Source organism: Eriocheir sinensis, chromosome 44 (genome assembly GCF_024679095.1).
Source record: "Eriocheir sinensis breed Jianghai 21 chromosome 44, ASM2467909v1, whole genome shotgun sequence".
Lineage (NCBI taxonomy): Eukaryota > Metazoa > Arthropoda > Malacostraca > Decapoda > Varunidae > Eriocheir > Eriocheir sinensis.
The window spans coordinates 4,412,402-4,439,001 of record NC_066552.1 but is presented as its reverse complement, the minus strand read 5'-3'; the positions used below and the strand labels follow the sequence as shown (position 1 = coordinate 4,439,001).

The window sequence follows — 26,600 nt, the reverse complement described above, 5'->3', positions numbered from 1 at the left end:
GAGAGAGAAAGAATGAGCAGGAAAGAGAGAAAAATAGGTGTGAGAAGGTATGTAGGGTCGGTGGAAGGGATGGGAAGAGGAGAAAAAAGAGAGAAAGGAAAGCTAAGAAAGGAGAGAGTACGTTAGGAAAGGAGAATGAAAAGCGAAGGAGGTGGATAGGAGAGGGAGAAGGTGGAAGAAAAGGGAGGAAAGGAGAAAGTATACGGGGAAAGGAGGCAGAGACAACAAAAACTAGAAAGGAAAAATTGTGTAAGAAAGGAGAGAGAGAGAGAGAGAGAGAGAGAGAGAGAGAGAGAGGAGGGAGGAGAAAGAGAAGCCTGTTGACAAGAGATGAGATAGGGAAGAGTGGGGAAGAGAAAACAAGAAGAGGCGGAAAAGAGAAATAAAGCAGGGAAAAGAATGTGAAAAAGACAGTGAATAAATGCGTGAGAGAAGAGAAGGAGAAGAAAAGAGAAGGAAGAAAATAAATATAAGAAACAAATAATAGAGAAGCGCAAAAGCAAAACGATGAAAACTTACAAACAGAATAAATAAACCAAGAGAAACGAGAGAAAAGAAATAGAGGGGTAAAGAAAGAAGGAAAAGAGGATAGGCCGCATAACCTTCTACTGGGCTGGAGAGAAAGGCGCAGCGCAGGAAAGCTAATAAACAGAGGTGAGGCACAAGAGGAGAAAGGGAAAGGAGGGAAGACTAATGAAGATGACGAAGCAAGATTAGGAGAAGGGAGAGGAGGAGGAGGAGGAAAGGAGAGGAAGGAGAACAGAGATTAAGAGAAGGAGAGGGGGAGGAAAGGAGAGGGAGAAGAACAGAAAGATTAAGAGAAAGGATAGAAAGAGGAGAGGAAGAACAGTAAGATTAAGAGAAGGGAGAGGAGGAGGAGGAGGAGGAGGAAAGGAGAGAAAGGAGAACAGAAAGATTGAGAGAAGGAAGGGAGGAGGAAAGGAGAAGGAAGAACAAGATGAAGAGAAGGGAGAGGAAGAACAGGATGATTAAGAGAATGGAGAAGAGGAGGAAAGGAGAGAATGATTAAGAGAAGAAAGAGGAAGAGGAAAGGAGAGAAAGAAGAAAAAGGTCAAGAGAAGGGAGAGAAGGAGAACAGAAAGATTAAAAGAAGGAGAAGAAAGAGGAAAGGAGAGGAAGAAGAAAAAGGTCAAGAGAAGGGAGAAAAGGAGGACGAAAGGAGAGGGAGAAGAAAAGAAAGATTAAAGAGAAGGGAGAGGAAGGAAGAACAGAGATACCTGACGTAAGAATAAGAACAAAGGAGAGACGAGAATGAATAAAGGAGAAGATAATGGAAGGGAGAGAAAGGAAATTACAAAGTTAATGAATAGAAAAAGAACAACAAAAAAAGTAATTAACAGAAGGGGAAAGAAAAAAGGAATTACCAGAAAGAAGTTAATGAATAAAAATGTAAAAAAAAACTCAAAAGGGATGAGCGAAAACAGAAAGGGAACTGAAGGAGGAGGAGGAGAATGAGGAGGATGGATAAGAAAGAAGGTGATAGGAAAGATAGGAAGGAGACGGTGACCGAGAAAAGGATGCAGGGGGAAGGAAAGCTTTGAAAAGAGAGTCTGTGTAAAGAGGGATGAATGGGAAGGGAAGGAGAAGGAGAATTAGGATCGAGGATAGGATTGGAAACTTTATGAAGGAGAGTGTGTGCAAGGAAAGGATGCAGGGGAAAGGAGTGAGGAAAACTAAGCAACAAAGACTGTGTGAGGAATAAAGCGAAGGAAGATGATAAGGAGGATGGGTTAGAAAGGAAGGATGGTAGGAAGAGAAGGTAAGTAGGGAGATAGGGTGGATGAATAGGAACGAGATAGGGAAAGAGGGAAGAGGAAGCATGGAAGGAAGGAACAAGGGAAGGAGGGAGGGATAGTTTGAGAAGAAGAAATGAGGAGAAATTGTCGGTGGAAAGGATCGAGGGAGAGAGAAAGAGGGAAGGCGAGGTAAGGAAAGGAGGGAAGAGGATAAAAGTTAGCATGGAAGGAGGAAGGAAAGGAAAGAGCTAAGGAGAGTACGAGGCGAAAATGTAAAGAGGAATAGTCGGTGGAAAGGATCGAGGGTGAGAGAAAGAGGGAAGGCTGGAAGGCGAGGTAACCAAGGGCCGCCTAACCTTCCTATGTCTGGTCACAAGGCTGGTGGTGTTGACAGATGGACGCCCACACCCAGCCATTAGCCTTAATCCCGCGCTCATCCACAATACTCGGCCCTTGCGTCACCCCCACCTACACCTCTGCATCATCATCATCATCATCATCATCTACCTGACTCTAGTGCTTTATGTCACCTTCCTCACCATTGCTGCTCTGTTTAGTTTAGTTTACCCTTAGTTTAACTAGTTTAGTTTAGTTTATCTTAGTTTAGTTTACCCTTAGTTTACCTAGTTTAGTTTAGTTTACCTTAGTTTAGTTTACCCTTAGTTTACCTAGTTTAGTTTAGTTTATCTTAGTTTAGTTTACCCTTAGTTTACCTAGTTTAGTTTAGTTTACCTTAGTTTAGTTTACCCCTAGTTTTAGTTTACCCTTCTCTTCTATTCGTCCATTCTTTCTTCTTTTTCATACTCTCCTGTTGCTGTCTTTCTTTACGCTCATACTCTTAAATTTCCTCCTATTTTCACCCTTACTTATCTCTTATCCTCTTCTTCCTGCAATGTTCTCCTTCTTGTCTTCTCTCCTCTCATATCCTGATTCCTACTTGCTTCTCTTTCGTCCTCTACTACTTCCACTCCACTCTTTCTCTTCTCTTATCTTTCTCTCTCTTCTCTTCCATACCCCTCAACCCTCTTCTTCCTGCAATGTTCTCTTTTCTTGTCTTCTCTCCTCTCATATCCTGATTCCTACTTGCTTATCTTTCGTCCTCTACTACTTGCTCCCCACTCTTTCTCTTCTCTTATCTTCCTCTCTCTTCACTTCCATGTCCCTCAACCCTCTTAACTACGTACCTGCTCCTCTTATCTCGTGTCTCCAGTACTCTTTATTGTCCCTTCGTCCTTGTACTACCCTCTGCTTCTTTACCCTCCCCCCCCCCTCCCTCCTCAGTACCCTTTGTCCCTTTCATCAAACCCTCCCCCCCAATAGTTCTTCCTCTACCTTCCTCTTTCTCTCTCTACCATTGTCTCTATTTCTCTACCTCTCTTCTTGTGCCTTCTTCGTCTATTCTTCCGTCAGTGTTTTAATTTTCTCACTCATTTTCTTTTCTTAGCTCTTTTACTTCATTTCTCTTTCTACTTCCTCTCCTATTTTCCTCCTTTGCCTCTTTACTTCATCTGTTTCTCTCTACTTTTCCCTCTTTCCTCTCTTCACCTCCCTTACTATACCCTCCCTTACCCTCCCTAAATACTTACTTTACCTCCCTTACCCCTCCTCCCTTTCCCTCCCTCACCCTCAACATACCCACTCTTACCTAATCCTTACCTTACTATCCCTCTCTCCTTCCCTCCCTTCCTCCCTCCCTCACCCCAACCACCCTTCCCCTAATACATACCTTCCTCTCTGCCTTACCTTAGCATTCCTTCACCCCCTCCTCCTGACCCCCTCCCCCTCCTCCCCCCTAATCATGCAACACTCCCACTTATCTTTTCTTTGCTTCACTCCCTTCCCCTCCTCCCCTGCCTTCCCTCCCCTTCCCTTTCCTTCCCCTCCCCTCCCCTCCATTCCCCTCCCCTTCCCTTTCCTTCCCCTCCCCTCCCCTCCCCCCTCACCTCGTATAGCATGCCTGCACATCACTATAATCACCCTCCCCCATCTCCTCACCCCCCTTCACCCCCTCTCTCTCACCCCTTCGCCCACCTCCTTCCTCCTTGCATTCCAGTACCCTCCCGACCTTCTACACATCCCATCTTCTTCATTTGCTCCTCTCTTCTGTATCTTTAACCTTCACTTGCTCTCTGCTTCCTCTTCTAACCTCCTCCTGTTTGGTATTCTTTCTTATTTGCTTCGTTTTTCATCCCTCTATATTTTCTCATTCCTTTCATTTATCTATACCCTCAACTTTTTCCTCTAATAATACCTAGCTTGTCTTCTTCCTTCAGTATACTCTCTTCTTGTCTTCTCTACTCTTATGTCCTTATTCCTACTTTCTTCTCTTTCGTCCTCTACTTCTATATTTCCTCATTCTTCTCATTTATCTATTCCCTCAACTCTTTTCTCTTTTAATACCTAGTTTGTCTTCTTCCTGCAATGTACTCTCTTCTTGTCTTCTCTGCTCTCATATCCTTATTCCCACTTTCTTCTCTTTCGTCCTCTACTTCTATATTTCCTCATTCTTCTCATTTATCTATTCCCTCAACTCTTTCCTCTTTTAATACCTAGTTTGTCTTCTTCCTGCAATGTACTCTCTTCTTGTCTTCTCTGCTCTCATATCCTTATTCCCACTTTCTTCTCTTTCGTCCTCTACTACTTCCACTCCACTCTTTCTCTTATCTTATCTTCCTCTCTCTTCACTTCCATGTACTTTACTATTCCTCTATACTCTCATTTTTTATCCTTTCATTTACTTATTCTTTTTTTTCATTTGTGTGCTTTCTTTGTCTATTTAATTCGTTCCCTCATTCCAGGTTGTTGTTGTTGTTGTTGTTTTTTAATCCTTGTTATTGTTTTTCATTCTCCTTTTTATTTGTCTTTATTTCTTTATCTTTTGTAATGAACTTCTTTCCTCAATTTTGTCCTTATTTTCTTCCATGCCCTTCCTTCCTTTCTTCATTCCCTCTTTCCTTCTTTCTCTCCCCTCTTCTCATTCTTCTTTTCATTTGTCTTTATTCCTTTATCTTTTGTAATAAACTTCTTTTCTTAATTTTGTCCTTATTTTCTTCCATGCCCTTCCTTCCTTTCTTCCCTCTTTCCTTCTTTCTCTCCCCTCTTCTCATTCTCCTTTTCATTTGTCTTTATTCCTTTATCTTTTGTAATAAACTTCTTTTCTTAATTTTGTCCTTATTTTCTTCCATGCCCTTCCTTCCTTTCTTCATTCCCTCTTTCCTTCTTTCTCTCCCCTCTTCTCATTCTCCTTTTCATTTGTCTTTATTCCTTTATCTTTTGTAATAAACTTCTTTCCTTAATTTTGTCCTTATTTTCTTCCATGCCCTTCCTTCCTTTCTTCCCTCTTTCCTTCTTTCTCTCTCCTCTCATTCTTCTTTTCATTTGTCTTTATTTCTTTATCTTTTGTAATAAACTTCTTTCCTTAATTTTGTCCTTATTTTCTTCCATGCCCTTCCTTCCTTTCTTCCCTCTTTCCTTCTTTCTCTCTCCTCTTCTCATCCTTCTGTTTATTTGTCTGCATTCCTTTGTCTTCTGTATTAAACTCTTTCCCTCATCAGTTAATACTTTATCCATGCAGCTTTTCATTCTTTTCTTCATTTTTTTATTCCTTCGTCCATATCAAACTCCTTCTCTCGTTCCTTCATTCCAGATCCCTACAGTTCCATTATTTTTTCAACAGTGAACTCTCTCCTTCATTCCACATTTCGTATCTCCTTTGTTTTTTATTCTTTTCGTTTCTCCTTCGCCTTCCTTATATTCCAGTTCTCCCTTATTGCTTCACACTCCTTCGTCCCTTCTCTTCATACTTGCATTCCGTTACTTCATCGTTTTCTCCCTTTCCTTCATTCCACCTTTCGTATTTCATTTGTTTTTTTATTCTTTTCGTTTCTCCTTCGCCTTCCCTACACTCCAGTTCTCCCTCATTGCCTCACACTCCTTCGTCCCTTCTCTTCATACTTGCATTCCGTTACTTCATCGTTTTCTCCCTTTCCTTCATTTCACATTTCGCATTTCTTTTTTTTTTTATTCTTTTTGTTTCTCCTTCGCCTTCCCTATACTACAGTTCTCCCTTATTGCTTCACACTCCCTCGTCCCTTCTCTTCATACTTGCACTCCGTTACTTCATCCTTTTCTCGTTATTCTTGTTCCCTTTCACCCTTCTCCTTTACGCTCCCCTTTCCTTCCTTCCACCTCCTCCTCCTCCACCTCTCACACCTCTTCCACATTACTCCACCTCTTCCTATTTGGTCAGTGCAAGGGAAGGGACATTTTTACTTCTTCGCGTCCGAGATTTTACTTTTGAGAGAACGTTAGGCGAAGACAAAGACGAGACGAGAGGTAAAATTTCGTCTTTCACACACACAAAAGCTCAAGAAGTTTAATTACCCAAGATTTGAAAATATGAGAGTCACGAGGGAAAGAAAGAAAGGAAGGGAAAAATAAAACAGTACGGGTATTTTCGATTTTACAAAGGAATTAATGTGTGTGATGTTGTTTTAGTGGCTTGGATTCCTTTGTCATGAGGGAGGAAAGGAGAGGAGAGAGGAGGAAAGTAGAGGGAAGGAAAGGAGATGAAAGAGGAGGAAAGGGAAGGAAAGGGGAGAAAAGGAGAAGGAAGAAAGGGGAGGTGAGGGGAGGAAAGGAGAGAAAAGGGGAGAAAAAGAGGAAAGAAAGGAGAGAAAACGAGAGGAAAAAAGAGGAAAGAGGAGGAAAGGGAAGAAAGGGGAAGAGAGAAAAGGAAAGGAGAGGAAAGGGGAGGAAAGGGGAAGAGAGGGAAGGAAAGGGAAGAAAGGGGAGGAGAGAAAAGGAAAGGGAAGAGAGGGAAGGAAAGGAGAGGGAAAGGGAGGAAAGGAAAAAAAAGGGGAGGAGAGAAAAGGAAAGGAGAGGAAAGGGGAAGAGAGGGAAGGAAAGAGAAGGAAAGGGAGGAGAGAAAAAGAAAGGGGAAGAGAGGGAAGGAAAGGAGAGGGAAAGGGAGGAAAGGAAAAAAAAGGGGAGGAGAGAAAAGGAAAGGAGAGGAAAAGGGAGGAAAAAGGAAGAGAGGAAAGAGCAAAGAGGAATGACGAACAGGATGACAAAGCGACAGGCGTGAAGGACAGACGGACAGACGAACAAACACAGAGGCAGAGGCGAGCAGGCAGACGGAGACTAATTCGGAGAGAGAGAGAGAGAGAGAGAGAGAGAGAGAGAGAGAGAGAGAGAGAGAGAGACCGCAGACAGACAGACAGACACAGACAGATAGAACAGAGAAACTGGTATACAGATAGAGATAACGATAGACAGACAGATAGATAGACAGACACAAAGACAGACAAAGAGATAAAAGAAAGGTAGGAATACAAAAGAACAGAAATAGACAGACAAACAGACATACATAAACATCGAAAAACAGAGAAAGAAAACGAGAGAAAAATTACCCAAAAAAGCCTTACACGTCAAAAAAAAATACCAAACAAGAAAACACAAAGTAAAAAAAAAAGATAAAGTAAATGTAAAAAAGAAAGGCAGCAATCCATCCTGAGGTAGGCCTTCATGGTGTATCGTTGACCTTTGACCCCAGCCAGGTGCGTGTGACGAAACCAAGGAGCAGGAGAAAGGGAGGGAGAGAGAGAGAGGAAGGAAAGGAGAGAAGGGAAGGAAGGAAGTGTGTAGGAGAGAAAAATAACATAATCAGACGAAGAGAGAGAGAGAGAGAGAGAGAGAGAGAGAGAGAGAGAGAGAGAGAGAGAGAGAGAGAGAGAGAGAGAGAGAGAGAGAGAGAGAGAAGGGTATGAGAGAAAAAACGTGAATCAAGCGAAAGGGAGAGAGAAGAAGAAAAGAGAAGGAAGGAAGGAGTATGAGAAGGGAGGAAGGAAGAACGAAATAGTGTAGGAGGAAAAGCATGAAGCTGGGAAAGGGAAGGAGAGAGAGGGAGAAAGATAAGAAAGAGAAGGAAGGAAGGAAGGAAGGCGAGGTACAGGAGAGAAAAAAAAAAGTAACCAATAATTAGCCAGTCAGTGGAAGGTAAAGATACTGCTTGAAGATATTGTAGTAGTAGTAGTAGTAGTAGTAGTAGTACCAGTAAAGAAAAAAATATAAAGGTTCATGAATACACTTAAGACACATATATGGAATCGAATTGCGTAAAGTACAATTAGGAAATATCAGTAAATTCCTTTCGCTTGTCCGTCGCTTTCCCTTTCACTTCACGCCCACAGACCATAGGAGAGAGAGGGAGGGAGAGAGGAAGGAAGGGTGGGAGGGAGGGAGAGGTGCGCAAGGGGCAGGAAAAGGGTAAAGTGAGTCCGTTTTTCATCTTCAGCGAAAAATATAGCCGAAAAAAAGCAGAGAGAATCCTTTGTCAGTGTCCCGCGCAGAGATAAGTGAGTTCGTGAAAGTTCTTGGGAGGAGGAGGAGGAGAGGAAGTTGGGGAGGGTACTGTCTTGGAGGAGGGAGGAAGAATTATAGGAGTGAAGAAGAGATGGGGTGGAAGGAGTGTGAAATGGAGGAGAAGAAGAACTGAAGGAGGAAAAGAGGAAGAAGAGAGATTGTAAGGGCTGTGGAATGAGGAAAAAAAGAGAGAAAAGAAGTAAAGAAAAAATGGGAGAAGATGAGAAAGAGAAAGACAGAGAAAAGATGGCACAGAAAGAATGAAGAAGTTATGTGAAAAGAAGGAATAGGAGGAGATAGGAAGGAAAAGAGAGAAAATAAGCATAGAAAAAGAGAAGGAAAATGAGACTAGAAAGAGAGAGAAAGAGGAAAGACGACATAGAAAAAGAGAAGAAGTAGGCTTGTGGAATGGAAAAAGAGGAAGAGAATACAAAATGGAAAGAAAAAGAGGAAAAAGGAATGAGAAGTGAGTTGGTAGAGACATGGAATGAGGGAAGAGCGCGCAAAGGGAAAGGAAGAAGGAGAGACGATGTGAATTTGAAATAAGAGAAAAGGGAGAGAGAGGAAGGAAGGAAGGGAGGAAAGGTATAAATCGAAGCGAAGGTATAGAGAATAATATGAAGAAAAGATAAAGATAATTGGTATTCCTTTGTTATGTTCTTATCTTCATTTTCTTTTTTTTATCTCCTCTCTTTCTCTTCCCATTTTCTTCTAATTCTTCTTCTCAGCATCCCTTCTAAACTTTTGTCACTAATTTTTCATCATTCTTTTAGTTTTATCTTATTTTCTCTTACCTCTTTCTTTCTTTTGCAATCACATTCACACTTGCTTTTTTTTTCGTCTCATCTTTCATCTCTTTCTTCCTCTCATATTTTTTTCTTCATTCAATTCCTTATCTCGTTCCTTTGATCATCTCTAAATCTTTTTCTCTCCGTTTCTTACTCAGTCATTTTTATCCAATTTTTGTTTTAAATCCTATCTATTTCTTTTTCTTTTGTCTTTTTTTTCTTTTTTCATGACCGCAACCATCACCAGGGCAAATGTAGCTGCCATCACCACCACCACCATCACCACCACCACCTCCACCACCACCACCACTACTATCATATCCCCTCACATACACCCCCTACACACTCTCATCACCTCCACACCAGCACCACCTCTTCTCACGTTTACCCCTCTTATTCACCACCATCATCACCACTACCTCTGTTTACCACACTCACCACCTTCACACACACCTATTCACCACACCACCACATCACCACTTCTACCATCACACCACCATCACCACTACCACTATTTACCTTCACTAATACCACTACACTACTACCACTATCTCACTACCACCACCACCACCATTACCATACACCATTCACCCTTACACGACCACCACCACCTGTCTTTCCTACCGTACACCACCACCACCACCATCACCCCTACACCCCCTCCGTCACCTTACCTGTCGTCTCATTAAGATAGTCATCGTCACGCGTGGCTCAGTGGGTGGCTATCTGTCTGTCTGTCTGTCTGTCTGGGAAGTGTTTGGCCCTACCCGGAACACATATGCATGGGAGAGGTTCACGTTTTGGATGGGTTGTGGAGGTTTTTGTTGTTTTTCTTTTCTTTTTGTTGTTACTGAGGTTGTTGATGTTTTGTTCATTTTTTTTATTTTCTGGTTTTTGTTTTATTTTATTTTTTATAGTTAAGGAATCAGCTCAAAGAGGAAAAAAAAGAAAAAAAAAGTCCGCTAGCGTTATTTCTTTAGCTCTTGTTGTTGTTGTTGTTGTTCCTGTTTTTTTCTTTCTTATTTTTCTTCTTCTCTTCCTTCTTTCTTATTTCTTCTTTTACCTTTTTCTTCTTCTTTATTATTTTGTGTGTGTCCGTTACTGATCTTTGGGTTTTGTTTTTTTCGTGATGAGAGGAGAGAGAGAGAGAGAGAGAGAGAGAGAGAGAGAGAGAGAGAGAGAGAGAGAGAGAGAGAGAGAGAGAGAGAGAGAGAGAGACAGACAGACAGACAGACAGACAGACAGAGAAAGAGAACAAAGTAAGAACAATGAACACTTTGAAGGCGGCTCAGGAGTCTTGTGAAAGAAAAAAAAAAGAAATGTGTGTGTGTGTGTGTGTGTGTGTGTGTGTGTGTGTGTGTGTGTGTGTGTGTGTGTGTGTGTGTGTGTGTGTGTGTGTGTGTGTGTGTGTGTGTGTGTGTGTGTGTGTGTGTGTGTGTGTGTGTGTGTGTGTGCGTGTGCGTGTGCGTAAGAGAACACCATAAAATTATACTCAAAACCTTTCGTAGCCAAAATTCCTGTTATTAAGCTGTCGAACGATAAAAAGACTTCACAACACAATATTTACGTTATAACCAGGCAAGAGAAAGCAGGGAGTTAATGAAGTGTGGGGAAATTTAATGTTTATATAATGACGGTAAAAGTGAAAATGAAAATGAGTGAATCAGCTAACTAGGATATGGCCTGAGAAGGGGGACGCGGCCAGGTGGTGATTAGTGGGCAGGTGTGATAATTGGGGCGTGGGGGGACAGGTGAAAGGAAAGCGAAAGTGAGAGTATCTTTGAATGGGCATATAGACTTTCTTACATTGCTATATATGCATTAGAATCTTTACTTTTTTTTTTTTTTTTTTTTTTTTTACGTCAGAGGACACGGCTCAAGGGCAACAAAAAGAGTACAAAAAAAGGCCCGCTTCCCGCCGCTCCTATAAAAGCTAAAAGTAAAGAGTAGCCAAAAGAGAGGTCAATTTCGGGTGGAGAGGTGTCTTGATCGTATTCCTTCCTACTTTATGCTTAATACTTACCTACCCACTTACATACATACATACATACATACATACATACATATAATTTGCATACAGACGTACAGAGACACAGACAGACAGACAGACATGCATACTTACATTCTTATTTTCATACTTCCTTGCATTCATACATATTCATACATAACTTCATATATATCCTTAGCATTTTCAAACCCTTTATTTTTTTACTATTTTCTTTTCTATTATTATTTTATTGCATACGTAACTAAAATCACCATCATCATCACCACCACAACCACCAGCAATAACTTCATATATATCCTCAGCATTTTCTAACCCTTTAATTTTTCTTGTATATTTCTTCCCTTATATCTTTCTTTTTTTTCTTCTTCTTTTTTTTTTCATACATAACTAAAATCACCATTACCTTCACCACCACCACCACCACCAATACCATCAAATACAAATAAATTCTCAAAGTCAAAACTATACTCCTTCCCCCTCACCATTACCATTGCCAAACTTTTAATACACCCAGACCCATTATTTTCAAGGGTTCCCCATTGAAATGCGAGCCAACAAAAAACGGCGCCTCGGCCAAGACCTTTAAGAAGTGAAAATGGAAACTTTTTAGCCGGAAGAAACTTGACCCCAATGATTATTTCCGAGTGATGAGCCGAGCCAGAAAAGTTAAGTGGCGAAGGTCGGAGTGTAATCTTCGGGGACGTTATGAGGAGAGAAGGTTGGTGCATCGGGTGGCATTTCCTCATCACATGCATCTTTGTACTATTCTTATTTCGAAAGAGATATGCAGATGGAGAATGAAGATGAGGACGAGAAGAAGCAGCAATAGAAGCAAAAAGCAAAGGTGTTAGACTGGGAAAGAGGCGAAGGAGGAAGAGAAGGAGGGCGAGAACAGCAACAGGAACAAGGTTTTAGGAAGGAAAGGTATTAGACTATTCTCATTTCGAAAGGACGGAGAAGAAACGAAAGTAGAGAACGAAGGCGAGGACGAGAAATACAAGCACGAACAAGTAAAGATTTAAAGAAGCAAAACTATTAGACTTTATTTTCCGAAAGGAGGAGGAGGAAGAGGAGGACGAGGATGAGGACGAGGACAAGAAAAAAACAGCCGGAACAAGATTTAAAGACCCAGAGGTATTGGATTCTTCTTATTTCAAAAGGAGGGAGAAAATGCGAAGCTGGAGAAGGAGGACAAGGACGAAGTACAAGCAAGAGAAATGTCTTAAGAAGCAAAGGTATTGGAAAGCCCGTCTCCGAATAATGAAGTTGTCTGTTGTATTGAGGTAGTCTTGCGTGCACGTGTTTACCGTAGTGCTGCATTAGGCGAGGCTGTGGAGGAATGTTTGCCTAAGTCATTCTTCGTTCAGTGTTTTCATCTTCACTCGATCTTTTAGGGGGCTTTTTTTCCGTTTTCTTTCCTTTTTATTCATTGGTCTTTTTTTTTTTTGGGGGGGGGGGGGCAGCGACAGGGCAACGAAATTATCTCCTTCTCTTTCTCTGTCTCCCTCGCACAAACATAGACGCAAAAACATACTCTTTTTACTCAGGGCGTGACATTTTTAGCAACCTAAGATTACTATTTCTAACGCATTGAATTTTTTTTTCTCCTCCATCATGGTACCCTACAGATACTTTTTTTATTAGTTTTATTTCCTGGGTTTTCTATATTTTCAAAAAACGCGATTGATTTTATAACCAAAGCGACGTTTTATTTCCTTTAGCATACAATGCAGAGTGCATTACATTTGCGGACGACAATTCAAAAATAATTCTCTACAACCAAGGTGTAACCAAGAAAAATGTTTGTTATCAAGCAGAATAGCGGAGATACATACCACAGGACTCAGCAAATTCTATGGTGATGAGGCAGCCACTCACCTGTTGATACGAGACCCATCGCTCCTGCAGCACCGGGAAGAGGACGTCGGGTCATGGAAACAAGACGTGAGGAGACTAGTCTACTTACATTACCCAGTCCCAAGACTGGTCAATGTCAGTCGCAGAGACTCGTCAAGACACACCAGCGACCACAGTGCCGGGGAGGGCGCGTGCGGGGTACAAACAGTCAGACTTATCAACATATACTTTTAATATGGCTCAGCGTTGTACAGAGGACGAGGACGAGGGAGGAGAGAAGCAAAGGGTCTGTTTATACGTTTTCTTCGGGAATTTTGCCGAAGTCGGCATTCGAGAGGTCGTAGAGCGTCTCGGCCTCGGCGCAGGGGAACGCCTCCTGGGGGTGGGCGCAGGTAAGAGACTCCTGGCTGAACACCGTCTGGTTGCCGCAGAAGAAGGAGAAGTGCGCCGTCTCCGCCACCTCGCCCGCGTCGTCGGTGATGGGCAGACACACGTGGAACACCCGGCAGTCGGTGGGCACGTCGGCGTAGTAGCCGTAGGGGCGACCCACGCAGTCGAAGTTCTGAACAGGTTCGGCGCCGAGGATGTCGAGGTAGCCGTCAGAGAAGCGGTAGGCCATCCTGGCGGAGGCGGCGGCGGCGAGGCACAGCAGGGCGGCGAGGACCTTCATGTTGTCTGGTGGTCTGGCATGGGGGAGGAAGGAGTCGTTAGGTTAGTGCAGGTAAACACGCGATAACGGGATGAAAGGCCTCGTGTGTGAATGCCTTGGAAATCACGTCACAGGTAGGAGGTAGCACGTGCAGCCTCTTCAGCCACCCTGGACGCCAAACACTTCAGATGACCCTTGACCTCTAAAGACAGTTAAATAAGACACAATACCTAAACCCGTAAGGAGATGACCCCGTTGACTTTTTTTGACTCATAATCAGGACTTAATACCGATCCCTTAGGCTTAGATGACCCGTGACCTCTCAAGAGTTTGCTAAATAAGACTCAATAGCCGGATCTCATGGACTCAGCGCCTCTCATCATTACCATATTAGCGGACACGAGGGCGACTTTCTCTCTTTCTCTCCCTCTCTCTATCTAGCTACCTATATCTACCTATCTGTTTATCTATCTCGCACACATACATCTCCTTTCATTCTTTCATTACTTCAAAGGCCTCCGATGTTTACACTTGAAGGCATTGAAGGCTCACAAATCAGCGGTATTGTCTTTCACAGGTTAATCAGTCATCGTCGGGTATTCACTCTGTCCAGGCGCATAATTTATTCCTTTGTTATTAGCTCGTTAAGACAGGTAACTGATGATGATGAAGAAGAGAGTATGGAGAAGAAAAAGGGAACCAATAGTAATGAAGGAGAATGTGTGGAGAAGAAAAACGAACGAGGAAGAGGAGATGGAGCAGAATGTATGAGGAAGGAAAAAAGAATGAAAAAGAATGTATGGAGAAGGAAAAGGAACGAGGAAGAAGAGATGGAAAAGAATGTATGGAAAAGGAAAACAGAATGAAGAAGAATATATGGAGAAGGAAAAGAAACGAGGAAGATGAGGTGGAAAAAGGATGTATGGAGAGAGAAAAGAAGACGAGGGAGAGGAGGAGGAGGAGGAGGAAGAGAAGGAGGATGTATGCTAGAAGAGTTGTAAATATATATTGCGAGTTGATTTTCTTGTTGTTTTATTACTTTCTTTTTTGTTTCTCTTGGTTTGGTGGCTCCATATTTATCTCTATTGCTATTTACTCTATTATTTTGATCATTATGTTTTGTTTTGTTTTTTCTTTTATCTTCGTTTCTTTTGTTTCGTACATTCTAATTACATACTCACTGGATGGTAAAAACAGAAACGTATACACACACACACACACACACACACACACACACACACACACACACACACACACACAGATGAGCGTAATTAGGGAGTGTGTGCGGCTCGCGGATTGTTTGTTCGTTTGTTTGTGCATATGAGGGAGCGTGGGAACCTTTTCTTTTTTTTGAGGAAGGTGCGAAGAAGAAGAAAAGGGAAAACAAGAAAATAAAGAAGAAGAAGAAAAAGAAGATCATGATTGTATAGAAATGGAAAAAAAGGTAAAAAGTAGAGGAAAAACAAAAAAAGGATGAGCAGAGTTTGAAAATAAAAAGAAAAGACAAAAATTATTAATACAAATCGAAAAATTAAGCAAAATATAAGAATAAAAAATGAAAATAGATGAGTATGAAAAGAAGCGTAAACCTGAGAGAAGAGGAAAAGAAGAGGAGGAAAAAACAGAAGAGAAGGAAAGAAAACAGATAAGTAAGTGGAAAAGAGAAGACATTGAAGAAAAACGATAAAAAGGAAAAGAAAAAACAAAGACAACTATGAGGAATAAGAATAAGCAGGTAAAGAAGGAAAGAAAAGAGAAAGAAGGAACCAGAAGAAAGAAAACATCGAAGAAAAAAAACTAAAAGGGAAAGAAAAAAAAAGACTATGGAGACTATGAATTAGCAAGCAGAAAAGAAAAAAAAGACAGTAAGAAAGGAGTAGTAAGACAGACTCACTAAAGAAGAAAAAAATACTAAAAACGTAAAAAGAAAAAAAAAGGAACAAAGATGACGACTATGAAGAATTGAAACAAGCAGAGAAGGAATGAAAAGTAAAGGAAACGAAAAAAAAACTCATTGAAGAAGAAAAAGGCTAAAGACGAAAGAAGAAAAAAGAACAAAGAAGACGACTATGAAGATGAGCGGAGAAAGTGAATCCCTGGGAAGAGTTTGGAGGCCGCGCAAGTCGTGAAGGCCGAGGGCGTGAGTCGTGAAAGGAGGAGGAGGAGGAGGAGATGGCACTACTCACAGGAAGACGCTCGGGGGTAAAATGACGAAGGCAAGGACCGTCAATGCCCCTTTTATACCTAGAGGAAGAGAGGGAGAGAGAGAGGGGGAGAGGGAGGAGGAGGAGGAGAAGGCACTACTCACAGGAAGACGCTCGGGGGTGAACTGACGAAGGTAAGAACCGTCAGTGCCCCTTTTATACCTAGAGGAAGAGAGGGAGAGAGAGAGAGAGAGAGAGAGGGAGAGGGAGAGAGAGAATCGTCCTCGGTATTCTGTGTTTAAAGTCCCCCCAATACATTCCCCCAAACAAATACTTTTTTTTCTGCCTCTCTTCTTCCTTTCCTCTATTTTTTTCCACCCTTTTACCTCCCTTCGCCTTGTCTCCCCCCCCCCCCCCCTCTTCCTCTCTTCCCCTGATCCCCCCTCCACCTGTGACTTCCGCCTGCATGCCCGTTACGATTCTATGGGTGACGTGGGTGACGGAATAGCCAGGGAGGGTGACGAATGTGTTCTTAAAGGGGGATATGCGCATTTGTTTCCCCTTCTTTTTTTTATTAGCTTTACTTTTTTTTTAGACTTTTCTCCTCCTGCTGTTGCCTCTCCTCGTCCACGTTCTCCTCCTCCAACTCCTCCTCCTCCTCCTCCTCCTCCTCCTCCACCTTCGTCTCTTCGTCTTCCCTTTGATATGAGAATGTCTTAATGCCTTTCCTTCCTTGTATCTTGTTCCAACTGGTATTTTTCGTCCTCCTCCCCCTCCTCCTCCTCCTCCACCTTCGTATCTTCTCTACTTATTGTGGGATGAGGAGGAGGAGGAGGACGAAGAAGAAGAGTACAAGAATAAATGTGAGAAAGGAGGAGGAGGAGGATGAAGAGGAGGATAAGGATGACAAGAAGGGAATGAGGAGGATATAAAGATGAAAAACTGAAGGACGAGGAAGAGAAAGGAGAGAAGAAAAACTAAGGTGAAAAGGAGGAGGAGGAGGAGAAGGATAAAAGGTCAAAGAGGAAAAGGAGACGAAAAAAAATGTTTGAAGGAGAAAGAAGAAGAACGAGGAGAAAGAGGATGAGACGAAGAAAAATGTATGTGGGAGAAGAAAGAAAGACGAGAAAGAGGAGAAAGAGATGAATAAGAATGTATGGAGAAGGAAAAATTGATGAGTAAGAGGAGAAGAAAAGAATATAACGAGGAGGAAGAAAATAAAGAAGAACGGAGAAGAAGAGGAGGCGGAACATCAAAAAAAAAAATAATGTAGGTTAGAAGAGATGTAAATGTGTATTGTGAGAAAGTTGTGTATGTGTGTGTGTGCGTGCAAACAGGCTCACACACGGAAGAGACGAGAACAAAACCAACCCAAGAAAAAAAATAAAGTTGAAAATGCCGCAAAAAAAATGAAGTAAAAAAAATAATGGCAAATATAATCATACCAGATGAGGCTGAACTATCCCAACCTTCTCACGCGGCGACAAATTACAGACCAACAGACAGACGCAACGACGCTAGGAAACGGATTAATTGAAATATGTGGGAAGCTCAACCGCCTATTTTGCCCTTTCCTCACGCCGTATCTCCGTTTTCTTTGGGATGAGAAGGAGGAGGAGGAGGAGGAGGAGGAGGACTTAGGCGAGTACGAGGATGAATACGAGAAAGGAGGAGGAGGAGGAGGAAGAGGATAACGATGAAACTTTCCTCGAGTCTAGTATCTTTTCCACCACCTTATATCCCTCTCTTCTATAATTCAACCTTCCCCTTCATTTATCTAACCCATTTGTTTCCTTCACTGTCCTTGTATTCCCTCTTTTCTTTATTATCTTCCTCCTCTTCCCTCCTCTAAACCATATTCCACCTCCTTATATCTCTCTCTTCTATAATTCCACCTTCCCCTTCATTTATCTAACCCATCATTTGTTTCCTTCACTGTCCTTGTATTCCCTCTTTTCTTTATTATCTTCCTCCTCTTCCTTCCTCTAACCCATACTTATTTTTCCTCCAGTATCTATTTCACCTCCTTTCCCTCTCCTCTATAATAGCATCTTCCCTTTCATTTATCTAACCCATCATTTGTTTCCTTCGCTACCCTTGTTTTCCCTCTTCTCTTTATTATCTTCCTCCTCTTCCCTCCTCTAACCCATACTTATTTTCCTCCAGTATCTATTGCACCTCCTTCTTTCCCTCTCCTCTATAATAGCATCTTCCCTTTCATTTATCTAACCCATGATTTGTTTCCTTCCCTATCCTTGTTTTCCTTCTTCTCTATATTATCTTCCCCTTCACGTCTCTAACCTATACTTATTTTCCCTCCAGTATCTATTTCACCTCCTTCTTTCCATCCCACTCTCCTCCTTAACCTTTCGCTCCCCTTCACTTATCCAACATATTCGTAATCTCCTCCTCCATCCTTGTTTTCCCTCTCCTCTGTATTATTTTCCTCCTCTTCCCTCCCGTAACCCATACTTATTTTTCCTCCAATATCTATTCCACCTCCTTCTCTCCCTCCCACTCTCCTCCTTAACCTCTCGCTCCCTTTAATTCCTTCCACACCTGCCCCTCCACACCTGCCCCTTCACACCTGCCCTCCGCACCGTTCCTTCACCTATACCTGTAACCTCTTAGCACCTCTTCTTAACCTACCTGCTGATTCACTTTTACTTTCGTTCCCCTGACTCCTGCTTCCCTTTTTTTTTTTTTTTTTTTTTTTTTTACCGCTTGTTTACTCTTTTTTTATTTTTTTTTTATTTTGGGGTATTGCTTTTTTCTCTCATTTACTCTCCTTTTTTCTCCTTTCATTTTTTTGGGGGGTATTGCTAATTTTCTCTTTTTCGTTTTTCTTCCTCATGTTTACTCTCGTCTTTTTTCTCTTTTCTTTTTTTCTATTGCTTTTTTTTTCGCCCTCGTCTTTTTTTTTTCGTCACTTCCCCTTGTAACTTTTTTTATTCAGTCAGTAGTCTTTAACGGTACATTTCCTTTCCCTTTTCTCATCTTTTTACCGTTATTTTTACGTTTTATATCCCCTCACTTTCCCTTCCTATTCCCGTTCTTTTCGCTTCCTTTTATCCCTTCAATTAAATTTCTCCAGTCATCGTTTTTCATTTTTCTTGATAAATTATTCAAACTCTCTCTCTCTCTCTCTCTCTCTCTCTCTCTCTCTCTTTTAGGGGAGGGAATTCCTTTACTTTCTCCTTTTTTTCATTTTCATCATCAACTTTTTTTTTTCGAGTATGTGTTGTCCTAGTTTTCCTTTCTTTTTTTTTTTTCTTTTTTTTTTTTGTGTGGGGGGGGAGGAGGGGGCAAGGTCGGGCATTCACTTATCAATATGTATCTTTTAATCAATTTTCTTACGTATCCTTTTTATTTTTCTTCTTCCGTCCTTTTTTTACTCCCCTTTTTTTCACTATCCTTTCACTTTCCCTCTTAGCACATTATCTTATTCTTCCTCTTTTCTTTTTTTCTTTTCCCATATTCTATTTTTTTATTTTTAGTTTCATCTGATTTTATTTGTTTATTTCCATTTTCATTTTTTTGGTTTATTTTCTTTTTTTTCTTATTTATTTGCTTATTTATTTCTTTGGTGATGAATTTAGTTTTTTTTCTCTATTTTCATCTTTTTTATCTTATTTTTGTTATTTTAAGTCTATTTTTACTATATTGCATTTTGTTTCTTATTTTCCATTTATCTTCTTTATCTTTATTTTTTTTCTGCGTCAAGGTCGGGCGTCCACACAGCCATACGCACGCAGCTTCCTGTTCTGGGCGCAAGGTGAGGGCGGTCTGCTGAGGCTCCAGGCAACCCCTCATTAGCGCGCGTAGGCCATCCGTCTCACCTGTGATTACTATACCCCTCACCTGCCTCGGGGGATAGGAACATTCACAAAGGGGGAGAAAGGACCTGACTTACGGTTCTTCATTTCTCCTTCCTTGTCCCTGTCCTTCTGTCCCTCTGTCTCTTCATCCGTCTCTCTCTCTCTTCATCCCTTTTCCTTTCCTACCTCCTTTGTTTCTAGTCACCTACCCCCTCCCTTCCTAGACTCGCCTGTCTCTCTGTTACTCTTCCTTCCCTATCCTTTCCTACGTTCCTCTCTTCACCCTTTTATCTCTTCATTCATCTTCTCTTTCCTAATCTCTCCCTTCCTATTCCTATTCTTTTGCCTTCTTTCCCTTCCCTGTCCCTTCCTACGTTCTTATCTTTATGTCTCTATCTATTCTTCTTTTCTAACGCTGAATTTCTATGTTTATCGCTAAATTTATAAGTTTATTTCTATGTTTATTTCTATCGTTGAGTTACTGTTTATTTTTATGTTTTTATCGCTAAATTTCCATGTTTATATATATCATTATCACTAAATGTATATGTGTATCGCTCTTCCCAACTCACTATATTCCTGTAAGAGAAGTCTGGGTCACACTTTCCTCACTGATGGTTTTGTTTTACTCATATTATTTCATTTCTGTGTTCATCGCTCGCACCCTACTCGCCAAATTCCTCAGAGAAGTCTTGGTCACCTTTATGTAACCTGCGAACCTGTCTCCTTATTTGCGCTACTGTCGCCCTCTTGCGTGTAAAGTGCCTTCGTGCTTGAGATTTTTGTGTTTGAGTGTTCACAGGCCACTGAGAACGATGCTGACTTTGCGTTCTGGCGAGGAGAGAGCAAGTTTAAAGGCGGGTTTGGTTCTCTCTTCTTGTATAACCGTTTCCTTAACCCCTTGACCGCGGATTTCCTACAAGAAGACATCACCAAGCTACAGGAATGGAACAAAAAGTGGGTGCTACAATTCAATGAAGAAAAATGTAAAGTCCTGCACCTTGGGAGAGGATATCCAGCATACCAATACCACATGGGAAACACTCCACTATCCACCACAGAGACGGAGAAAGACCTGGGACTATATATTACCAGGCTACCAGTGAAAGCCGAATCCGTTGCAATCGCAGCAGACGGGTTAAGTGATTGTCTCGGTGTGGCAGATGCTAAAGCGGTACCAAGGGGGTTGCAACTGTGGAGTCTTAGCAGTATCATAGGTTGGTATTCTTAAACGCTTCCTCCTCTCGCGTCAATGATTTGCAAGGGTCGATAAGGAAATTTGGTTCTCTCTTCTTGCATGACTGTTTCCTTAAGTGATTGTCTCGGTGTGGCAGATGTTAAGAGGGTTGCAAATATGGAGTCTTAGCAGTATCATAGGTTGGTGTTCTTAAACGCTTCCTCCTCTCGCGTCAATGATTTGCAAGGGTCGATAAGGAAATTTGGTTCTCTCTTCTTGCATGACTGTTTCCGTTTGTGATTGTCTCGGTGTGGTAGATGTTAAGGCGGTACTAAGAGGGTCACAACTGTGCATATGTCGTAGCAAAATCAAAGGCCGGTATTCTCTATCGCTTTCGCTTCTCACGTTAGCGATTTCCCAAGTCCAAAAATGACTTCGGAAATCGGGAAAACTACCAACCCCTACAATAGCCTTGTCAAATGTATGTGCTTGGGCGCCGAAATGTCTTTGGAATACGTCCCTAAATGTTCCTTGTTCTTCTGTTATTCGATTTTACGTTAGGATTAGTATGTGCTCCTATGCCAGCCAGTTATTGTATGTTCCTATGAGAGAGTGGAACAGATAATTGGTTGTGACGCTACTTCTTCTTTTCTTCGTCTTCTTTTGCTTGTTCTTCTTCAGCTTTTCTCATTATCTATGTGAGGTTGTTGTTCCTGCTATGCCGCCTCATTTGTCTCCATTTGATTGCAGCCTTACTTCTTTTTCTCTTCGTTGTCTTCTGTTTCTTCTTCTTCAGTTTCTCATCTGTCAAACGGAGTCGCTGTTCCTGCTACGCCGTCTCCATTTGTCTCCATTTGTTTGCAGCCGTACTTCCTTCTTCTTCTTTGTCTTCTTGTTCTTCAGCTTCTCATCTTTCCTATGTAGCCGCTGTTCCTGCTACGCCGACTCCATTTACCTCCATCCTTCACGTCCCCTTCCTCCTATACCATCGCCGTCAAGTCTTATGCAATCTATCTATCACCTAGCATTACCACCCATTCTTTTCCGGATTCCGTGTCTGGCTGAGGTCGAGTATAGGTGGGCTGTCCTGTGTGGCTGAGGAGGCGGAGGTGTGCTGTGTGAAAGGCGTGGGGTGAGGAGGGGAGAAGGGATGAAGGCCGTGGAATCATAGGGACGGTTGATGAGTAGCTGTGAATGAATGAAATGAGTGAAAAACTATAAGAAAAAAAAGGAAAAAAGAAGAAAATATATAAGAAGAAAAGGAAAAATAGTAGTAATAGTAAGAAGAAAAACTATATAAGAAAAAAAAGGAAAAAAGTAATATTAATAGGGAAAAAATGTAAGAAAAATAAGAAAGAAATACGTAGTTGTATAATAGTTAGAAGAAAGAATGTAAGATAAAAGGATTAGAGATAGGAGAAGAAAAAGGAGACAGACAGACACAGAATGAATGAATAAATGAATAAATGGCTGATTAGTTAAAAGATAAAGGCAGACAGACAAACAAACAAACAGACAGACAGACAGACCATACCTTGACTCCTTCCAGTAAATTCCAGTTATAAAAATTACCTTTGCCACACTTTCCATTTTCGGCGCCCCTGCACCTCCTCCTCTCATCCCTTACTTTTACTTTCATTTACTCTTTTCCCTTTTCTTTCCTCCTATATCTTACTTCTTCCATTCCCTTCTATCCCTTTTCCTTCCCTTTTACTTTTTTCCCCTTTTTCCCTTTTATTCTCTCATTCTTTCCTCTTACTTAATCCTCCCTTTTTATTTTCTCTTACTCCTTTTTCCTTCCTCATCGTCCTGCATCTCTTTTCTTCCACTCCTTTTACTCCCTTACTCTTTCTCAATGCATCCCTTTTACTCTCCCTTACTCCTGTTTCTCTTCTGCGTCTTATATCTTTTCTTTTATTCCCTCTACTCCTTTTTCCTTCCTCAATCTCTCCTTTATTTTACTTTCCTTCATTCTTTTCTCTTCTGCGTCATATATCTTTTCTTTTATTCCCTCTACTCCTTTTTCCTTCCTCAATTCCTCCTTTATTTCACTTTCCTTCATTCTTTTCTCTTCTGCGTCTTATATCTTTTCTTTCATTCCCTCTACTCCTTTTTCCTCCCTCAATTCCTCCTTTATTTTACTTGCCTTCTTTCTTTTTCCCTTATCTTTCTTCCCATACCACACTCCCTCCGTTCCCTTCATCCCTTTTATCTTTTCTTTCATTCCCTCTACTCCTTTTTCCTTCCTCAATTCCTCCTTTATTTTACTTTCCTTCATTCTTTTTCCCTTATTTTTCTTCCCATGCCTCACTCCCTCCGTTCCCTTCATCCCTCTTTCTTACTCATTCCCTTCTTCTTCCTTTCCCTTACTCTTTATCCATTTATTTTTCCATACCTCACCTCTTCCATTACCTTCGTCCCTTCCTTTTACTTCACTCTACTCTTTTTTTCTGTATTTTTCATCCCATAATTCCCTCCCTCACCCTTTCCATTCCTCCATCCCTCTCTTTTTTCACTTTCATTTACTCTTTTCCTCGTCTCCTTCATTGTATTCCTCTCTTCTTCCATTCCCTCCATTCATTCCCCCCTCCCCCTCTCTCTCTCCATTCTCTCAATCCCTTTTAGTTCCCTCGTTTTTTCTTTACTGTTTTCCCTTTTTCATCGTATATCTCTCTTCTTCCATATTCTCACTCAATCCCTCTCTCAATTCCCTCTCTATTTACCTTCCCTTCCCCTTTCATCATTCCCTCCCTCCCTTCCTTTCTCTTTCCTTCCCTTCTCACCAGGTATGCAAGCCAAGCACCCACGCGTCCCCCTCGCCAATTTCCAAGCTCAGGTGACCTTCGCTGGGGAGAGAAAAAAGATGTCTCGATACTTTACATAATTAAGGAACGTGACTTGGAGATGATACTTTACCCCGTGGATTCTCAGGTGATCAGTACCCTTAACTAGGTGGGAGGAGGAGGAGGAGGAGGAGGTAGAGACAGAAGAAGAGAAGGAGGTAGTTGAGGAAGAAAAGGAGGAGGAGGTGGAGGACGACGACAAGGAGGAGGCTCAAGAGGAGGAGGAGGAGAAGGAGAAGGACGTGAAGGAGGAGGAGGAGGAGGTAGTAGTAGAGACAGAAGAAGAGGAAGAGGAGGTAGATGAGGAAGAAAAGGAGGAGGAGGAGGAAGAGGTAGAGGACGACGAGGAGGAGGAGAAGGATGAGTTAAAGGAGAAAGAGAAGGAAGAAGAAGAAGAAGAAGAAGACAAAACATTTATTCTTTCCTCTTCAGCGTTTTCTTCTTTACCTTTTGTCTTCCTTTCTCCTTTTCCTTCTGCTTCTCCTCCTCTTTCTCCTCTTCTCGATATAGGATAATGAGATGGAGAGAAAGAAAGAGAGGCAGAGAGAAAGAGAGAGTAAAAGGTTAAGGAAATAAAGCATGGAGAAGATAAGAAAATGTAATGAGGAAAGAAAGGAAGGAGTGCAAAGGGAGTGAAGGAAGAAGATAAGTGAAAGGTATGAGGAATGTGAAAGGAGGTATGGAGGAGGAGGAGGAGGAGGAGGAGGAGGAGGAGGAAAAGGTTGGGCAATATTTTCCTTAGGACCTTCAGGGCTTTTTACCCACCAGGTTGAGAGAGAGAGAGAGAGAGAGAGAGAGAGAGAGAGAGAGAGAGAGAGAGAGAGAGAGAGAGAGAGAGAGAGAGAGATTGACAGACACACATAGTCAAACAGACAGGCATGCAGACAAGGGACAGACAAGCACAGACAGGCAGATAGAAAAAGACGGACTGATAAAAACTATACTAAACACGACAGACAGACAGACAGACACAGAAAGACAGAGAGAGAAAGAGAGGTGTAAACAAACAGATTAAGTCATAAAAAGGCAAATAGAGACAAGACGAGGACTTAGAAAAACATACTGAAGGCCAAGGACAGACAGACAGACAGACAGAGAGATAAGCGTGGCCGCAGCCTTGCCGCCCACCTTCACCAGGATCATTATGAGACGCGGGCGAGGAATACAAAAGCGCTGTTTTATTAGTGTAATATACAAGCTGTACACGAGGAGCGTCGGGCGGGTTACTGGTTCTCTTCGGGGATGACGCCGAAGTCAGCGTTGGAGAGTTCGTAGAGCGTCTCGGCCTCGGCGCAGGGGAAGGCCTCTTCAGGGTGGGCGCAGGTGAGAGACTCCTGGCTGAACACCGTCTGGTTGCCGCAGAAGAAGGAGAAGTGCGCCGTCTCCGCCACCTCGCCCGCGTCGTCGGTGATGGGCAGACACACGTGGAACACCCGGCAGTCGGTGGCCACGTCGGCGTAGTAGCCGTAGGATCGGCCCAGGCATTCGAAGTTCTGGACGGGCTCCGCGCCGAGGATGTCGAGGTAGCCGTCGGAGAACCTGTAGGCCATCCTGGCGGAGGCGGCGGCGGCGAGGCACAGCAGGGCGGCGAGGACCTTCATGTTGCTGAGCTGCGGGGCGGCGGGAGAGGAGCTTCATTAGACATCAGCCGGGCCTCAGGAACCTTGTCATCAGTCAATCGGCGGCAGCGGTGATCAGAAGCAATCAATCAGTCCATGTTCTCTCAATCAGTAACGATCCATGTCCTTTGTCAGAAGCACCAGCAGGTATTGATATGCTCTGTCTGGTACAAGAAGCAATACCCCACATTCTGCTTAAGTCATCAGAAGCGACGCTCATTGTCTCGTCAGTCAGAAGCAGAAGAAGCAACAATGATCCACCTCCTTTGTCAGTCACTGGGGCCAACACTTTGCCTTGTCACTCACCAGAAGCAAACTCACTGTCTTGTCATGTATTACCAGCACCACCAGCGGCAGTCCACGTCCTCCTTTGTCAGTCAGTAAGAGTAATCCACTTCCTTCATACGTCCGGGCCAACAGAACATTCCACATCCTAAGTCAGTCTCACCGCACCACATAGAACAAGGCACTTATCGTCAGCCAATCATCGTCAGCAGTAGCAATCCGCGTCGTTAATGAGTCAGCATTTGCATAAGCCAGCACTCAGCAGCAGGTCGCGTCATTCCACAGTCAGCATAATGATCCACGACTCGTTAGTCAAATCTCACCAGCAGTCCACGTCTTCGTCAGCAGTGCAGTGCCCCTAGCCGCTGGTCGCACATCACGGCACCCAAGTCTGGCCCTCCCCGTCATGCCCCGAGGGAATGGGTCGTGAGGGGGAAAGGAGAGGGAGGGCAGTCCGCGTCTATCGTCAGTAGTGCAGTGTTCCTAGGCTTTGGTCGCACATCACGGCACCCAAGTCTGGTCCTCCCCGTCAGGCCCCGAGGGAGGTCGTGAGGGGGAAAGGAGAAGAAGGGAAAGAGAGGGAGATGCGCCATGCTACTCACTGGCAGACGATCCGGAGTGAACTGACGGAGGGAAAGGTCGCCTGCCGCTTTATATACCTTCAGGAGAGGGCGAAGAGAGGGAGGCGGGTCATCTTCAGCCCACAGGTGATGTTCCCTCCCACCTGTCCGCCCACCTGTCTCCTTTCTACCTGCCTCAGCTTCAGGAGTGCACCTCAGCCTCCTCCTCTCAGGCCCAGGTGTCATAGATCATCTTGAGGCTTCATTATCATTCCCTCTGTATAGCTGGTGTCCATGAGTGATTGAAGTGCCGAGTCATTGTGGAAAGGAGTGGACGCAAGTGGACGTGATGAGAGAAACCGAAAGACGAGGACAAGGGAGGTGGATATGGAAGAAGAGAAAGGAATTGAAGGAGGAAGAGGAGGAGGAGAAAGGAGAACAATAGCAAGAACAAGGAGAGGAGGAAGGAGAGAAGGAAGAAGTAGAAGGAGAAGAAGAGAAAGAACATAAGAAGAACATGAAGAAGCAAGAAAATCAAGAACAAGAGCAAGAAGACAAAGAAAAAGAAGAAGAAGAAGAAGAAGAAGAAGAAGAAGAAGAAAAGAAATCAAAGAAACCAAACGTAGAGAAGGAGGAGGAGGAGGAGGAGCAAACAGACAATTAGTAAGAAGTGGTAGAGGAAAGAGGAGGAAGAGGAGAAGAAGAAGGAGGAGGAGGATGGACATTACGTTG

The 26,600-nt window shown here is 42.7% G+C and overlaps 2 protein-coding genes across 3 annotated transcripts; both read right to left on the bottom strand.

The window, feature by feature from the left end:
• Positions 1-12,987: 12,987 nt before the first annotated feature.
• LOC126980313 (U-scoloptoxin(01)-Cw1a-like) lies at positions 12,988-15,752 on the bottom strand. Of its 2 annotated transcripts, none has more exons than XM_050830058.1 (2): positions 15,731-15,752; positions 12,988-13,456 (listed from the first exon to the last, which is right to left on the bottom strand). In XM_050830058.1, exon 2 carries the CDS (start codon positions 13,441-13,443, stop codon positions 13,066-13,068), a length of 378 nt encoding a protein of 125 aa, XP_050686015.1. In that variant the 5' UTR covers positions 13,444-13,456; positions 15,731-15,752; the 3' UTR covers positions 12,988-13,065. The 2 variants fall into 2 exon arrangements, with proteins under 2 accessions (XP_050686015.1, XP_050686016.1); XM_050830059.1 differs by lacking the exon at positions 15,731-15,752 and adding an exon at positions 15,609-15,726.
• An 8,812-nt stretch (positions 15,753-24,564) lies between these two features.
• Positions 24,565-26,072, bottom strand: LOC126980312 (U-scoloptoxin(01)-Er1a-like). Its single transcript, XM_050830057.1, has 2 exons — positions 25,911-26,072; positions 24,565-25,014 (listed from the first exon to the last, which is right to left on the bottom strand). Exon 2 carries the CDS (start codon positions 25,003-25,005, stop codon positions 24,628-24,630), a length of 378 nt encoding a protein of 125 aa, XP_050686014.1. The 5' UTR covers positions 25,006-25,014; positions 25,911-26,072; the 3' UTR covers positions 24,565-24,627.
• Between the last annotated feature and the right edge of the window lie 528 nt (positions 26,073-26,600).

Excerpts from the sequence above, each read along its gene's own strand:
- LOC126980313 (XM_050830058.1), bottom strand. The coding sequence starts at position 13,443 with ATGAAGGTCCTCGCCGCCCTGCTGTGCCTCGCCGCCGCCGCCTCCGCC.
- LOC126980312 (XM_050830057.1), bottom strand. The coding sequence starts at position 25,005 with ATGAAGGTCCTCGCCGCCCTGCTGTGCCTCGCCGCCGCCGCCTCCGCC.